General features: G+C 37.6%; 1 protein-coding gene across 3 annotated transcripts in view; it reads left to right on the top strand.

The window, feature by feature from the left end:
- Positions 1-18,340, top strand: part of CTNNA1 (catenin alpha 1) — a gene marked incomplete at its 3' end in the record, with an annotated part of 148,762 nt that overhangs the window by 28,542 nt on the left and 101,880 nt on the right. For all 3 annotated transcript variants that reach the window (XM_084251672.1, XM_084251673.1, XM_084251674.1), the window contains exons 3-6: positions 388-554; positions 1,322-1,441; positions 10,700-10,969; positions 13,227-13,430. In XM_084251672.1, coding sequence (XP_084107798.1) covers positions 388-554; positions 1,322-1,441; positions 10,700-10,969; positions 13,227-13,430 — 761 coding nt within the window. The remainder of the gene's footprint in view (positions 1-387; positions 555-1,321; positions 1,442-10,699; positions 10,970-13,226; positions 13,431-18,340) is intronic.

The following is an 18,340-nucleotide window of genomic DNA, read 5'->3' on the forward strand; positions in this document are numbered from 1 at the left end:
GATGTATTTCTGTGTTTTTATGTGGATGTGAGGTTAATTTGCACTAGATTCTTTTTCTGCCACCCCAACCTTAATTTTTTCCCCCTTTAGAATGAATGTATTATTCATGTATAGAAAGGATTATTAGTAAAACAGTAAAAAGAAATATTTTTAAGGCTGTTGATACAGAGTGCCAAATTCACTTTTCAAATAACTGTGCTTTCACCAGCAATATATGAGGATGCTTTTCTTAGTGACAGCTATGAAACAAAAGAAAAAAACAAAAATAAGCCTTATATAAGTAATTTCTGTGCATGATATGTGCAAAATTTCACCTATTCTTATCTTTTAATGTAACCACTTCTTGGAGTTCATTTCTGTTGTTTGTGTTTTCATTCTGTAAAATAGGTGATTTGATGAAGACTGCTGCGGGAGAGTTTGCAGACGACCCCTGTTCTTCTGTGAAACGTGGCAACATGGTTCGGGCAGCTCGTGCTTTGCTCTCTGCTGTTACCCGGCTGCTTATTTTGGCTGACATGGCAGATGTGTACAAATTACTTGTTCAGCTGAAAGTTGTAAGTATAGGCCCGTGCCTATGATTTATTTTCTCTAATACCGTGAGACTGGCCTATCCATATTTAGTTAAGCATTCCTTAGGGTTTGGTTTAGTTTTGGATTTAGTCTACCTAAATGGACCAGGAATGTTTTTGTTTAATATCTATTTACTACTCTATTCCAAGTGTACATCATATTGGTTCTGCTTTAATCCTGTACTGTTTTGGTTGTAAGTGAAAAACTTGTAGCAAATTTGTGTGTGTGTGTGTGTGTGTGTGTTTTAAGATTATTTATTTATACAAGCACTGGGTACAGTCAGAAAGCATGGGAGGGTGAGAGAATTCACCAGAGCCAGAGCGGGGAACAGAACAGACAGACTGACGAAATACACTGCTGAGGGGAGCAGCGGGTGCACAGGAGAGGTCTGTCGTGGCATGTGGGACCCTCACAGGTGGCCAGCTGCGCCACCAGGGGAGGCCCTGTTTGTGTGTTTTGACTTCTTTACTTTTTTAGTGGTGATGAAACATTTCCTTGTTTCAGAGTTGAGAAAACCAAGATATGTTAAATTGTATCCTTTTAAATGGAAGTCAGTATTTGGAAGTTCTACCTTCCTTAAAGCTCCTAAGTAATAGCTGTGCAAATGTTTGAAGGCCATGTAAATTAAGGTGAAAGTTTGGATTGCTATCTGAGTAACTGTTAAAAGAAAAAGTTCTACATTTTCTTTATATGTGGTTTTGTATTGAGTTTTTTTTTTTTTTTTTTTTTTTTGGTGGGATATGTTTTATAGGTGGAAGATGGTATCTTGAAACTGAGGAATGCTGGTACTGAACAAGACTTAGGAATACAGTATAAAGCACTGAAACCTGAAGTGGATAAGCTGAATATTATGGCAGCCAAAAGACAACAGGTACAAGCATGATCTGGGCATGTTAAAGTTGTTAGATTATGTAGAGGGAAAAGTCCATTCTACTTAAGTTCTCTGAAGGTACCAATACCTCCCTTTACCAGTATAGTCCCACTAAAATATTTATTTTTAAAAGATTTATTTATGTACACAAGGCTGGGGTGTAGGCCAGAGGTGCGGGGTGGGGGTGGGGAATGGTGAGAGGCTACACCAGAGACAGAGTGGGGAGCAGAACTGGCGGATCTTCTGAAATACACTGCTGAGGGGAACAGCGGGCGAGACAGGAGAGGTCTGCTGCACCATGTGGGTCACCTCCCTAGCCAGGGATCAAACTCTGCAGATTGCTTCACAGTGCTGATGCTTAAATAACCTTGTGCCACCAGGGAGGCCCCAACCACTAAAATATTTAATTTCTTAAATATTAGTGTCGTGTTGTTATTAAAGTAATAATTAAGTTGCATTCATCTTATGCGCCTGTTTAATTCTTGAGAAAATTCTACTTTAGGTAGCTTGACAATTTGCAATAGTGTCTGGAGAGGTGGTGATAAGGTCTTTCTTACCTGTGTTTGAGGATTATTTTGAGTTAGTGGTGGAATTTAATCAGTTTTTAAACCCTTAAACCAATTAAAACATATTGAAATTACTTCTGTATCAGAAAGCATCTCTCTTCTCCTATATTTTGTCACTTTCTTATTAATCATTATTTGTAGCTTCTGTACTGTTATTTGTGTTGTGTGGCATGTGGATCAGTGCTTTTACTTTTCTAGATTTTGGTAGTCCTTTGTAGAGTTTCTGCTATTGGGGTGCTTTGAAGTGCTATCTTTCTTCTGTGGAGAAGCTGTTACTTCCCCCCACCCCTTCCCCACTCCCTATCCCTACCCCTGTAACATCTGTTTAAAATTTGAGTTGATGTAAGTTCACACGAGTGTATATGGTTTAGGGGTCTAGGTTTCCACTTCTTCAAATGTATGTTACCACACCTAACACCAAAGCACCAGTCATCTTTTACCATAGTCCATGTGGCTCCGGCCTACCTTGCTCCCCATATCCCACCCTCCTTGGCTGTTAGCCTCAACTCTATCGTCAGTCCAAAGGATTTGTTTTGGTTTGTTTTTTTACTCTCTCTTTGCTGTGTTTCATTTCATTCCATTTGTGAGTGAAATCATCCACTATTTTTTTACTTCTGACTTAATTAGCATGATCCCCTCCAGTTCCATTCATATTGTCATAGATATCAAGATTTCATTTCTTTATAACTGAGGAAGCATTCTATTGTGTGTTTATATACCACATCTTCGTAATCCACTCATCTATCATTGGGAACTTAGGTTTTTTTCCATAACTTGGCTATTCTATATAGTGCTGCAGTGAACATAGGACTGTATATATCCCTTCAAATTTGGTGTTTTTGCATTCTTGGGAAAATAACTAGGTATGGGATTGCTGGGTCATATGGTATATCTATTGTTAATATTTTGAGGACAGTTCCATTCTGTTTTCTATAAGGAATGGACCCATCTACATTCCCTCCAAAAGTGTACAAGAGTTCCTTTTTTTCTATATGAACATTTTTCATATACCTATTGTCTATACATATGTCTTCTTTGGAGAATTGTCCATTTACTCTACTGCCCATTTTATGATTGGGTATTTGTTTTCTTGTTGAATTGTATAAGTTCTTTATAGATCTTGGAGATTGAAAGTTCCTTGTTAGCTGCATGATATACAGGTATTTTCTCCCTTTTGGTAGAGTGTCTTTTCATTTTAATGATAGTTTCTTTTCACTGTGCAGAAGCTTTTTAGTTTGATGTAGTCTGTTTATTTTTGCTTTTTTTTCTGTTACCATTGGAGTCAAGTCCTCAAAGCCATTCTGAAGCCAATGTCCCATGTAGAATTTTGCTTGTGTTTTCTCCTGTGTATCTCACAGTTTTTAGTCTTACGTCCAAGTCCATTTTGAGTTAATTTTTGTGTATGGTTTGGGACAATGGTCTTAAGTTTTTTTTTTTTTTTTTTGCATGTGGCTGTCCAGTTTGCCCAGTACCATTTGTTGAAGAGACTCTTTTATCTCCATTGTATAATCTTCGTTTCTTTGTTGTATATTAACTGCTCATGTAAATGTGGCCACCCAGCTTCTTAGAACTTTCATAATCCTGATCAAGTTTGTGTTTTTAACTCTTCTTTTGAAGAAAAAAAAATCTGAAATTTCAAGATGAATTCCTTTTATTGCTAGCCAACATCTATTTCAGAATAATTTATGCTGCAGTTTATAGAAAACCTACCTCTAAAACTGCTTGAACAATGGGTGGTTTATTTTCTCACTAACTGGAAGTCCCAAGTTAGGTTAAGTGACTTTAGGGCTGTAAAATTTAAAGAGTTTGCAGTATCTTCAAGGGCCCAGTTTCTTGACATTTCTCAACCCTGCCTTCTTCATTGTGCTTGGCACTGGGTAGCTGTAGAAGCCCTGAGCATGACATTCGCATACATCACTATGTCCAGTGAGGAGGGAACAAAGGACTGTTTCTTGCATATGTTTCTCTTCTAAAGCAACTGATCTGGGAGCTCCTTGCTGTAAATCTGAGTTGTGTGACATCCATTCATTAGTAATCATTGATAAGAAAAAAAGTTACTCTGTCTTACTCATAGTAATGAAGATCTGCCTTTTGCTCTAGGATAGGGTGGTTTTCTGAGGACAGGGACATTCAACAAGACCTCTGACAGGCAGGAGGAAAATGGGGTCAGTGCTGTAGATGTCTGATACACAGCAGCCACAGTGTCAATGTCTAATATGTGATGGCCTTGGCTTTGGACAGTTCTTAGTAACTTCCATTTGATTATATTTACATGAGTATAAAAACTACCCACAGGGTTAAGAGAATTAAATTAGATAATGTATGTAAAATATTTAACATTGTGCCAGATGCTAAGTATACCCTCAGTTGCCTACTTAGAAGGCAGTTGGTGAATAGTAGTTATTGCTCATGTTTCAAGCCATAAAATATCAGACTGGATCTGCACAGATGAGATCCTGATTTTGTATTTCTAGTACTTATTATACATGATAATATAGTTAGATTTGGTGTACTGTTTGAGTAATTTAGTTAATGTCGTCTTGGTGTGTTTTTATTCTTGTGTTGATTTGTGCCTCTGTCACATAAATCACAGTTTATTTTTTTACTGGGGCTGATTGATCCTATGAAGAACTTGTTTGGTAATTTTGTAAGTATGTCAAACTGGCCAAATTATATTCACAATTTTACTTAATGTTCTTTTTTTTATTTTTATTTTTTTTAATATATATATTTTTAATTTTAATTAATTAATTTGTTTATACAAGCACTGGGTACAGTCAGAAGCGCGAGAGGGTGAGAGAATTCACCAGAGCCAGAGCGGGGAGCAGAGCAGGCAGAAGGACCGAAGTACACTGCTGAGGGGAGCAGCGGGCGGCAGGAGAGGTCTGCGCGCCATGCGGGACCCTCCTCCGGTGGCCGGGGAGCAGCCGGGGATCAAACCAGCGCTGCAGAGGCTGAGGGCAGCTTCGCAACCCAGTGCTCAACCGCTGCGCCACCGGGAGGCCCTTACTTAATGTTCTTGATGGAAAGTCTCATTTGGATAGTGAAATAGATGTTAGTTACATTCAAAAGATAAAGTTTGGTAAATAGTCCTCCTGTCTTGATATCTAGTCTGATCTTGGTTTATGAAGACTTAACTATTATGTGACATAAATGAGAACATTTAGAATGATACCATTATCATATCTTTGCAAAATGATAGCACGAGTAAATTGATGATGTTCTTGAGGTAAAGCATAATAATGGTACAGAAGTTTGTATGTATGCTTACTGGAGAAACTTACTGGAAAGTAATGCTGTTTGAGTTTGATTATTAAAAATTTTTTTTTGAAATAGTCATAAAAATCTCGAAGTTATTAACGTGCTGCATGCTCTTCTGTTTGACTCTCCATATATGTTTTCAACCTTTTTTCTCCTGCTCTCTGTCCCCAGGAACTGCCCTGTCTGGAGTACATCTAGGAGGTTCTTTGCCCTCCAGGTCCTGGTTGGGTTTGGCCAATGGGAGCACCAGTAGGAAATCAGAGGAGATGGAAGAGTGAAGCTAGGGTTTTATTCCCTCGGCTTTGTCTCTGGTGGTTGTCCTGCATAGCTAAAAGTGATAGTTCGTGTTGGGTGGTATTTTCCACACATCTTGCTCCCTATGTTCTGGTAACTACTGCCTCTCCTTGTGTTTTCAGGTCCACTGCCCTAATAGATTTATGGTTCCCTGCACTTTGTCGATACCTTTCTAACTCTGTCCCTAAACCATCTTTGAATTACCCATTTTGATTTCATTGTTTTCTGCTGTTATCTTGAGTGATACATATTCCCATTTTTAAAGTTTGCGTTGGGTTTGTTGTACTTTGTGGACATTTAAAGTGTTACTTGGGCGTGATTCTTAAACATTTAGCCATAGTCTCCTAAAATAGAGTCCATTGTGTAGGCTCGCCATTGAGTGGGCACCTGTTTACCTTTTTTTGTACATAAAGTCACCTTTTATAGGCTTTGGGCGTTGGTGTATATTTCTATAAACTTAGGCTTTTTTTTGTCCAAAGTTCCCAATCTGATGGAAACTTCATTCTACTCTTCAGATACTTTCTACTGACCCCCCTCTTGTTTTTGCACATGGTGTGTTTTCTGGTAGAATTCCTCAATTGCTGTATGTATGCTAGAACTCTCCCTGACCCCCCACTCCCCTGGGCTGTTTCTATCTTTGCCCTTTTCTTCCTTTCTCAGTCATTGTATGTGATGATTTACTTCTTTGATGCACCTCTTGTCTTTGCAGCAGCCCTAGACCAGAAAAGTGGGTATTTCCTCAAATATAGTATTTGGGTGTAATAGTGTATTGACTGTTAGTCTCCTTTACATCATTTAAACAGCAGCTACCCATTGAGGAAATGCTCAATTTGATTAAGTCATAGACTCTCTCTGGAAGTTACTTGTTTATACTTTTTACTTGAGAGATGGGATGGTGGTCATGAGGGTGCTGTTAAAAACAATAACAAATAACTTTTAAAAAGGTATTTCATATATACTAAACATTATTATAAGACCTTTATTAAGAAAACTCAATCATAAACTAGAGTAGCATAGATAACTGATCATAGATTAGTTTTTATAGATGCAGAAACTGTAGGGGACAGATAGGTTAAGAAATTTGGCAAAATCATTTATCTAGTCAGTGGTAGAGCCAGGTTTTGAACTCAGGTTGTCAGATTCTTGAGTCCAGGAATTTTATATTGGTTGCTAGTGTAATCCTATATCTAGAACACTGAGTAGATACAGTAATGTTTAATAAATATGTATTTAATGAATGAGTGAATAAGCTACATATCCATCCTGGAAAAAAGGATGAGAGTGGTCCTGTTACTTTCTTGGGCTAGAACTTCTGCTTATGATAAGTTTTGAGTTTTCAAGTAGGCTGTGGGCTCTTCTTTGACTCTAAGGGTAAAAATAGATGGCAGCGGTTAAGGATGGACTAGTATCAACCTTGGTTCCCGTGAGGAAGGCCACCTCTACCATACATTGTCAGTCCAGGCTCCCCAATATGCTAGAGAGGAAATACTTTGATGTTTACATTCCATTCACTTAGGTGTACAGAGCTTTACAGATATTTGGTAAAAACGCAGTGCTTCTTACCTATTCAGTAAACTCTGATTTACATGATTATTTTTCTGAAAACCTGAACAGACAAATTGGTAATGGATAGTACTGGCAGTTTTTATTTGTAAATGATCTAGACTGGGTGGGTTTGCCCATGACAATTTCTTTAAGTATTGTTTGAATCCAAGATAAGACATTGAATCAATATTATCTGTGCATACAGTTTTATAAAGGAGAGGAACTTCCACTTGTATTTCTAGTTCTTGGTTAAAAAGAGTGTTCTGGATTGCATAGAAGCCAACTTATATTTCTTTTTCACTGCATGTGATTGTCAGTCCAGAGCAGTCATGTCCTTTTTATGTTTGACTCTTCTGACTCAGCTTGAAACATACCTGGATTGGTCAAGTTGGGGGAATTCTGAATGAAATATGAATGCTAAAGTAGTGCTAGGGACTCTAATTTCATAGACAGTCTGTGATGTTACTTAATAGTACATTTTTGTCCACTATTAGAATTACTTTTCAGTATTATTTTAGAAAGAATACTTATGATTGGTCATTGTTCTTGTAGTAAATAGTGCTGCCTTATGATAATGTCCATTTCTTCTCTTAACAAAATCTAGGTTATTTGTACCAAAGGCAAAAGCAGTTTTTTTTTTTTTTTTAAAGATTATTTATTTATACAAGCACTGGGTACAGTCAGAAGCGCGGGAGGGTGAGAGAATTCACCAGAGCCAGAGTGGGGAGCAGAGCAGGCAGAAGGACCGAAGTACACTGCTGAGGGGAGCAGCTGGCGGCAGGAGAGGTCTGCGCGCCATGTGGGACCCTCCTCCGGTGGCCGGGGAGCAGCCAGGGATCGAACCGGCACTGCAGAGGCTGCGGGCAGCTTCGCAACCCAGTGCTCAACTGCTGCGCCATTGGGGAGGCCCAAAAGCAGTTCTAAACAGCAAAAATAGAACACTTTAGCTGTCAGGACAAATTATGATATTTAGCTGTCATTTTCATCATAGATTAAAATATATCTGCCATATATGGTAAATAGAAATCTTAGCGATACGTTATGGTGAGGGCAAGACATTTAGAAAATGCCACACATGTGTACCCGCTATTTTAGCGTAATGGTTAGCCCAAGCCCCTTGTCATAATTTGAGTCTTGAGATGATTATCAGGTTTCTAAATTCATGGGTTTCTGTTTCTTAGTATTTCACCTAATAAGGGTTTTGGAAAGGTAAGAAGTTTTTCATACCAGACTGGGCAGTGGCTTTAGAAAAGCCAGGAGTTGAATAGTTAATTCTGGCGCCTATTAACTTTAAGTGACTACCATGTCTTTGGTATCCTTTATGAGAGTTTCTGTGCTGATTAGTTTATAGATACTAAGGAAGAATGCCAAAGCTGAGTGCAAAGCATTTTTTAAAACAGAAGACAATATAAATGCTTAAAGGCAAAAGCCTCCTTAGTAGACTTAGAGTCCCTGAGATTGTGGTGAGGGCGAGGCATTTAGAAAATGTCATGCAGAACATGTGCACCAACTGTTTAAATATAATAGTTAGTCTCAGCCCCCTGTCATAAGTAGAGTCTTGAAATGATCACTGAATTTCCAAGTCCACAGGGTCCCTTTTCTGCATATTTAGCCTAATGTACTATATGCTACAGGGCATTTGGAGTGCTGTGAGCTATTACTTGTGAATTCAGATTCCAAATGAAAAAAGAATTCTAGGAGGAAAAGTAAGCTGTCATGTTATGCAAGGTTTGAATAAAGATGCAAACCTAAAATATATAGTGAGATGAAGTTTCAGAAAAAGGAAGCCAGTGCAGTGTCTCTAATCCTCAATTAGGATCTCATTTAGAAAGATGTGCCATTAAATAGATAAGTCAGATTTTAAATTGAGTAATTGATTTTGCCCCTTTTAAACCAGTTTTCTCTTAACTGTTTGCACATGTAATACTTATTTTAAAACTTTTAAAATTTGTAGCCTAGAATTCAGGTGATGACATCAACATTGAAATTCTATGATCACGTATAAAATACAGTTAAAACAGTTCTTCTGGTGGTCAGCTAGGGTTATCACTTCAATTTCTTTTTTTAGTGGTGATCACATTTACTGAAGACTTTGTATTTTCTCTTCTCAGTAATTTTAGTAAGAATGGGATACCAGAAGAATTCCCTTCTCATTTTACTTATTGTTAGTGTCACTTATTTGTCATTTAGCTTATTCACCTAGTCTACCAAGTAGATGCCAGGGGTGGAAATGATGCCAGGAACCTCCTACCCTTTTAACTGTGGATTGTAATTATGGGGTAGAGGAATTTGAAAAAGGGCAGTTTCACTTAAGACAGCATGTATATAGAGTACCACAATGAAATAACAAACCTTTTGCATTAAAATTATAGAACACACAAGCCTGTTTTATGCCTGAGTAACTCATGTCTTAAGGTGTTCTGTTGGTTTGAGGGAGGGGAAGTGCAGGGGAAGAATTGAGAACTTGGGAGAATAACCCACCACACCCTCAACTTTGCAGTTTCATGTGCATGTGTAGTATCCCACTCCAGCTTTCTCAAATCTGTTGTAATGTATTTATAACTTATTAAAAAAGAAATCCTCAAAAAGAATCTTATTCTAGGTAAATGTGCTTCTATTTTAGTTGGAGTAAGTATAATCAAGATGTTAACCAGTTTTATGTTTTGCTTTTTTGTTGGTATCTACTTTTTTTAAGTGCATTATCCCATCTAATCCTCAAAGCAATTATGAAAGGTAGTATAATTGCTCCTGTTTTACAGGAGGTGAAACTGAGCGTAGGTTTTTTTTTATACAGGATCACAATAGCTAGGGAACGAGAACTGGAGGCTCATATCCATGTCTGTGTTTTGGAAAAGTTGAACCCTTACTAAGCCTCCTTTCTGATGAACTTTTTTTTTTTTTTAAAGATTTATTTATTTATACAAGCACTAGGGTACAGGCCAGAGGCACGGGAGGGTAAGAGAATTCACCAGAGACAGCAGGGAGCAGAACAGGGAGAAGGACCGAAGTACACTGCTGAGGGGAGCAGCGGGTGAGACAGGAGAGTTTGCCGCGCCATGTGGGTATCTCCCTGGCCACCTGGGAGTTGAACCTGCACCTCAGAGGCGGCGGACAGCTCCACAGTGCCTTGCTCAACCACCTGCGCCACTGGGGAGGCCACCCTTTCTGATGAACTTTTATATCAGGCTATTAATGAAAATATTTTGTCTGTTAGTAGAAATTCTGATTTTTCAACACTTACTGCCATTTTTTTGTAAGACTAGAATTCCATTTAAAGTTTCTTCCATGACTTCACTCAGATGTAGAACACAAAGGAACAGAAAAAGTGAACATAAAACACCCTAGAGATCTGACTGTAGATTTGAGTTTACCGGAGGGGAAAGGTCGGGGTTGGGGAGCAAAGGTGGGAGAGAGTGGTCCATGGTGCGGGCTTATGGATGCTTTGGCTGTAGGTGCAGTGTGGTAACGTATCTGAAGACATGTGAATCTGTACCGCTGCATCATACATAGTGTTGTAAACCAATGTTGCCTCAATGAAAAAATAATACAATAAAAAATGAGACTGTTGCAATTTCTTATTTCACTCTTGTAGGAACTGAAGGATGTGGGCCATCGTGATCAGATGGCAGCAGCCAGAGGAATCTTACAGAAAAATGTTCCGATCCTCTATACTGCATCCCAGGCTTGCCTACAACATCCTGATGTCGCTGCCTATAAAGCTAACAGAGACCTGATATACAAACAGCTGCAGCAGGCAGTCGCCGGCATTTCCAATGCAGCCCAGGCCACTGCATCAGATGATGCCTCCCAGCACCAGGGAGGAGGAGCAGGAGAACTGGCAAATGCACTCAATAACTTTGATGTAAGTTATACTAGGAAAGTATACTAGGAAACTCACCAACTCATGTTTCTGGAGAAAAGTGATGAAGGTTTCTGATGAAACGCTTAATTTAAACCAAAAGAAATTTTATAACTCAGTCCACTTGATCATTCTTCCCTCCTTCCCTCCCTCCCTTCCTCCCTCCCCCCCTCCATTTTTCCTTCTTCCTTTGTTAAACTTCTATATTATTTTATAGAACTTGTGTTTCCTGTGAGGAAACAACAGAAGTGCTGTCATCATAATTGTAATCTTGTCTGCCTTTATATACTTCTTGCCGACTAAACTGTAATGACAATTTGATCAAGCACAAGCAAATTAGGGATTAAAATACTTTTTCATCATATAATTACCTTTTATAGATGATGCTTCCAAATCTATCCATTGTATACCTTCTGCAGATACATAGTTTTATGTGTCAATTCTAGTCTTAAATTTTTGGGTGGGTTATGTGTTTTTAAATTCCTACCCAGCATGCCTCATGGCTTCCAGTAGATGGCAGCAGTTTAAGATTTTTTAAAAAAATTTGAAACCAAAGAGTTAATTTTTTTTTTTTTTTGGTAATTAACAAGGGGAAAATTGCCTGTCAGGCGGCCATCTCTTCATAAGTAGGGCTGTATTAAGGTAGAGAATCAATATAATGAAGTGTATTTTGTTTTTAACTTTTTCTTTCCTTTGGCACACTTCTTTACTTTGGGTTTGGGTAACTGATCCTTGCTGATATGGATGACTGAGTTAAGACTTTCTATAAATCATAAAGGGTACTGTTAAGTCTATAGATTACAGTGTTAGAGCTTAATTTTTACTCTGGAGCCTTAAACATTAAATGATTTTATAGCAAACTCTTCTGCTAGGTCTTACAAATTAATGGCACTGTTTTCCCACCCCTACCCCCTCAAATTTAACAGTGTTATTAGACTCTTGAGGCATTAGGGATTCCCATTTTGCCCTAAGTTGACTAATATTTATCAGAGGCCACTTAACCTCTTAGGGCTACCATGTTAAATTTTACTCATGAATTGAGCAGTTGGATAAAATGATTCCAGTCTTTTTGTAATTCTGTGAACTCTTAATAAAATTCTGTGACCATTCATTCCTCATTTCTGTTGGTCAGAAGACATTGCATGTTCAATATTGTCCAGAGAAATCCTGTTATACCTTAATCTGTTAAGAAAAATGATCTAAATTGGAGGTTAGTACTGATTATGATATTGCATGTTCAATTTTAAATGAGGGCTCTTTGGAAGGGAAAGAATTAAGTGTAAACTTATTGGAAAAGGGAGCTATTTTCAGAAATAACTCTTGTCAGTTGAAATCAATAAGAATATGCTCCCTATAAAGAAATTTTGAAGGAAAAATAATCGCACACATGTCTAGCAGTGTGAGGATAAATTATATAAAGTAGAGAAGTTGGAGGGAGGCCAGTAACTATTGTCCTGAGGGTATTGATACTTGACCTTGTTCCTCCAACTTCATTCTTACTGACCTTACTCATCACTGGCATAAAACTGGATTTAAGTAGGGTCAGGGGGTGAAATGGGAAGGGGGGGAGTATGGAAGGAAGAATTTACTCTTTTGGGGAAAATTATACGTTACACAGTGGCTTTGTTGGGCTCGATTGCTATTATCTTTCACAGAATACTTGGAGATGTTACAGCAAAGAAAGTCTATTTTAGACATAACAGGATAAATTTGAGACCAAATTGTTTATTATAAAATATGATGAGATGTGTAAGGAAAATAGATTGAAATGATTACACAGTCCTATCTGAAACTTTCAGGACAGAAGTCAATGTTTATTGTTATTTATATTTTTTTTTGTGGGAGATAGTTTTGTCAGTATCACATAGCAGTTTATACTCTGTAGAAAAGAAACAGTTTATTTTTTATTTTCCTAGTAATTCTCATTTGGTAATTTATTAGTACTATATAGATTGACCTTGAAAGCTTCAGATTAAGTAGTGCAAATATGATTTTTATGTTGACATACTTGTTTTTCCATTTGTGAAAATACACCTTATCCAGGCCCTGTTCAGCTGGATAGTTTGCTTCCAGGTCTCATCTTTGAGAAGTTATATTCCTATACCAACTTATATGGGATGGCCTCTTATCTGCTAAGAATCTTCTTTCAGGCATTGAAATGTTTGTGTCTTGATATTCCTAACCAACACTTTACTGCTTTGAATTATTGAGGGAACAGACATTAGCATTCAGTAACATTGCATTAATACTTTCTCTGCAGAAACAAATAATTGTGGACCATGTGAGTTTCAGCGAGGAGCGTTTTCGGCCTTCTCTGGAGGAGCGCCTGGAAAGTATCATCAGTGGTGCTGCCCTGATGGCAGACTCATCCTGCACTCGTGATGACCGACGTGAGAGAATTGTGGCAGAGTGTAATGCAGTGCGTCAGGCCCTGCAGGACTTGCTTTCGGAGTACATGGGCAATGTAAGTATCTGAACTTTTCTTTGAAATACGGGAAGTTTTCTCCACAACAGATGGTGGATCTGAGGTGTTTTAACTGTAAATGCCAAACATGTTCTTGCCTCCTTACTTGGATGGGGCAGATTTTTCAAGAAATGGGTAATTGACTTTCTCTTTGTCCCTTTACTCCCCAACTTTTCATTTTGAAAAATTTAAAACATACAAAAACCATGATAGGAATATCCAGCTCCCCTTTATCTAGATTTACCAATTAACATGTATAAGTGTGCATGTTTGTGTGTATAAAGGTATGCATGTATATGTATATATACATATATACCTTTTTTTTTTTCCTGTGAAGTATTTGCAGATAAATTGCAGACATTGTGACACTTCACCTCTAAAATTCCAGTGTGTAGTCTCTGAAGGATATACCTACTATGCCTCTAAAATTCATTTATCATATCTTGGTGGCCATCTAATTTGGGGTGAAGGAATGCTGAAAACTTGCTTTATTATAGTTACTGATATTTTTTCACAACCCGTGTATAACGTTGTAAGAGTAGGTGTTTACCAAGTATTGAACAGTACTGGGCAGTATTAGTATGGTTAGTGTTTTTGATTTTTAAGATTGTGTTTAATTTTTAAGATTGTGCTGTGAAATTTGACAGCTGACTTCCCCTCCCACCATAGAAAATACTGCAATTGTTGATATTTTTCTCTGTTGTCAGCGTTTTCTTTTTTCCTTTCCTAACACTTCCTCTTTTATTCCAGTTAAGGATAACTTTGGGTTTCTGTATTTTAGCTCTTATGCCTGATATTTTATTGTGGAAAAAAAGGAGTAAATTAGGTAAGAATTACATAAAATCATTTTAAAGGGAAGAGGAAAAAATACAGGTAGTTGTTCTTGCTAGTGATTTTTGCCCATATAATACTTTTCAGGAAAACATCTTGGTATTCTCTTTTGTTCATTGGCCATACATCTTGTTTGTTCATTCTATCTAAGTTAATGATAATGCTAAGTCATGATTGAATTCCTATGGTGAAATGAATGCCTTCCTGTGTTTATCTTGTTTCTACCATATTGTAAAATTAGTGAGGCATATTGAATTTTTTTAATCCAGTGCCATGGTTTGATCATAAGCAGTCTACCTCAGAAAAATGAGATTAGAGGCTTAGCTACATCAATTGGAAAAGGTAGTTGATAAGTCACAGTGAAAATGTGGACACATTTAAAAGTCCATCTCTAAGCTTAAAAGTTAGAAAATAATAAAAAAGGATAATTTTGAAGACTGTTTTATGATGCTGGAGTCTTAAACAGGGATAGAAAGGCCTTGTGGCATGCATGTGGATCAGTGATCTAGTGTTATGTATAGTGCTAAAGTATGTGAAACTGTCTAGTGAAGTTAGGATTAGGAAACCACTTTAAAGATAACCCTTTGGTGGGAAAGAGTAGGTGGTATATCTGTTTTCATTGTTCTACACTGGAACTTCTTAGAACCAGTTCACAAGATATCTGTTGAGTCTTGGGGTTAGTCATACCTTGGGCTAGTAACTTCCTGGTCATGAGTAACTTTCTGGTTTCTCCTCAGAGTGTCATAGAAATAGTTTTTTATTTGTGTTGTGGATGTAAGTAAAGTTCAGAAACACTCATTCATACTAGTGAGACTATAATAGCACTCTTATATAATATTTTATTATGCAAGTGAAAACTAGAATAATGATTGATATTTGGCTGAAATATGAGGATTGTTGTGGGGTTTTGAAATTATTTTCAGACTCAGGCATATTTTAGAAGATGGTATCTTTTCATATTTCTCCTAAAGATAAAAATATTTAGTTCCTTGTATTGACTCAATTAACAGCTAACAAGGTTCTGTCAGAAAGTGATTAAGGATAAAGGGCAAGGACCATGAAGTACACTTGAAAGCTTAGAATAATAAAAGGGTCTATATGAAGCAACTGGGGTTAAAGTTTTGCTTATTTATGATGTATTCAAACACATTTAGAATCTTTGGTGACAATCAAAACATAACTGGCAGTGTTTGCCTGTCATTCAATTCCTATTGAGTATGTGTCACACGCAAAATTAGTGTTCTGGGCACTGTGTATGAGGAGGAGTGAGGCACTGTTCCTTTCACTTCTGAAATAGATAGGGTCTCTACAAAGCATTAACTGGAGTGCCATTGTAAGTACCACCAAAATGCCATGGGGGTTGCAAGATGGGTGACATTCTAGCTGGGAAAACCTGAAAGGACTGTATGGAAGATTTATTTTATATTCTTTAGGTTGAACTTTTCCTTGATTTTTAAAAAGTGGTTTGGTTTTGATTATTTCTATGGAAAAATATTAGACAAGTAATAGTGGTAATTTGGAGAATCGAGACAATCTAGATTAGTATAAAAGTGGTTCCTGCCCTATGTAAAGCATTATAGACCAAGTAGAAAAATCCAGAAGGGCTCACCTATTTTCACAGTTAATTTCTTCATTTCTTTAATTTGTCATTGTTTTTTATATATGCATATTCTTAAAATCCACCCATAATCTCTTGAGTTCTTTACTCTTCATCCTGTGTTGACACTTAGCAAGTTTCATTGGTTTTTCTCTGATTCTTAACTTTGTATGCACATTAAAATCCCTGGAGATCTTTTAAAAATCTGGATGGAAGGTTAATTATTGGATTGAAATCCAGTATTTTTAAAAGTTCCCAATATGCAGTTAAGGTGGAGGCACTGCTATGCTGGTTTTTTGACTTTTTTCCTTTTCCCCACTACATTTGCTTTATTTGGACTATTCACTTTGTCCAGTTTTATGATCTGTTCTGCCTTTTCAGACCATTTTGAGCTTATTCCTCCAGTAGTACATTGTTCATTATATTTTTGAAATTCCCTTTCCACATGTTTAAACTAACCTGCTCTTCCTTCAAAGCATGTATTTTCCCCCCATTGCGCCTGAAGATCATTTTAAGCTGTACCAGTGTGCATTAATACTTTGCTGCCTGAAGTTTTGTACCTAATTGTTTTACTTCCTTGAATTGTTGTTTAATTGTATTTCTTTTATCTATGTAATTTCTGGGACTAGGTTTTAAACTTTTAGAAGTTTTAAATATTAAAAATAGGGCCTCCCCTGGTGGTGTAGCGGTTTTGAGTGCTGGGCTGCGAAGCTGCCCCGCAGCCTCTGCAGCGCCGGTTCAATCCCTGACTGCCGGTGAGGGTCCCACATGGCATGGCAGACCTCTCCTGCCATGTCCGCTGCTCCCCTCAGCAGTGTATTTCATCGGTCTGCCTGTTCTGTTCCCCGCTCTGGTGAATTCTCTCACCCTCCCGCGCTTCTGACTGTACCCAGTGCTTGTATAAATAAATAAATAAAAATCTTCAAAAAATTTAAAAAAATATTAAAAATACTCTTTTAGGGTCCAGATAATACTAAAAGAGACTTCTTAAAGAATTCATGCTGACTTGGGAAAAAGAATAAAATGAAAAAATTTGGATATTCATGGTGCTAGGGCTGTAGTAGTGGAAAAAAACAAACAAACAAACAAGAAAAAAAAAGGTCCTCGCCTTTATGGACTTTATATTGTAGAGGGTCCATGGGGGAGGACTTTGGGTATTTACCTCTACTTCCTATAGCTCTGTCAGCATATGACTGACTCTTATAGAAAACTTTAAACCCAGTATTCTGAAATAAGTAAAAGTGATATCTTAGATAAAAGTTAAATTTAATTCATCAGGTGAGGGCCAAACACCCTTTTAAAGGTTCCAAGGCCTAGCTAGGATCCCAACAGCCTTAATGTTCTTGATTGCATTGTGGTTTGAAGAGTGCAGGGTAGTCTTGGCTCTATTGTTAACTTACTGTAGGAAGCTCTAAGAGGTATTGATGTTAAAAGTAATGTATTTGACCCCTGCTTACTTAACATTATGGCAGTACCCCAGATGTATGACAGTAGAAGTAGAAGTGGATCTTTAGAGTCCCACAAATGATTTCCAGGTTTACTTGAAATGTGGTTATTGTGGCTAAGTGGAATTTGTCTTTATCAGCATAAGGTTGCTCTGTCCATGAAGATTGCAGGAGAAAGAACAGCAGCTCAGATAATCTTAAAAGGTTTAAAAGTGATTGACTTGAAATGTAATTGAATTAGAAAAAAGTTAATGCCATTTTGTTTATTTTTTTTCATAATTGAAAGGCATACACGGTTCAGTATTAAATTACAGAACCACCAATTCTTTTTTTTTTTTTAAGATTTATTTATTTATGCATACAAGAACTGGGGCACAGGCCAGAGGTTGTGGAGGGTGAGAGGATTCACCAGAGACAGAGTGGGGAACAGAACAGGCAGATTGACTGAAGACACTGCTGAGGGGAGCAGCAGGCTAGTCAGGAGAGGTCTGCTGTGCCATGTGGGTAGCTCCCTGGCCAGGGATGGAACTTGTGCTGCAGTGGCTGTGGATAGCTTCATAGGTTGTGTCTTAACTCCTTAGGCCACCAGGGAGGCCCCCGAACCACCAATTCTATTATCATTTAGGGCTATGTATGCCCCGCTCCCTTCTATGTGGGTTTTTTTTTTTTTTTGGTTTTTTTTTTTGTTTGTTTGTTTTTTTTTGGTGGGGCTCTCGATGTCGGTTGGGGATAGAACCGGTGCTGCAGAGGCTGCGGGCAGCCTCACAACCCAGTGTTCAACCACTGTGCCACCAGGGGAGACCCCCTTCTATGTGTTTATTTTAAAAGTTTTAACCTTCTCAGAGTTCTCTGCATATAAATAAAATACTCATATAACAACTAGGGTTCAGATTACTTGGTTATTGAATTAAAATTTCTTTTATTATGTAGCTGACTGGAGTCTGGTAGTGTTATAATGTTCTATGAAACCATTTCAGTGTCAATGAAAAAACTTTCTGAAAAGCCCTATACTTTATATTGCCAAATTGATCATTTCA

The sequence above is a fragment of the Talpa europaea genome (assembly GCF_964194135.1).
Source record: "Talpa europaea genome assembly, chromosome: 13".
Lineage (NCBI taxonomy): Eukaryota > Metazoa > Chordata > Mammalia > Eulipotyphla > Talpidae > Talpa > Talpa europaea.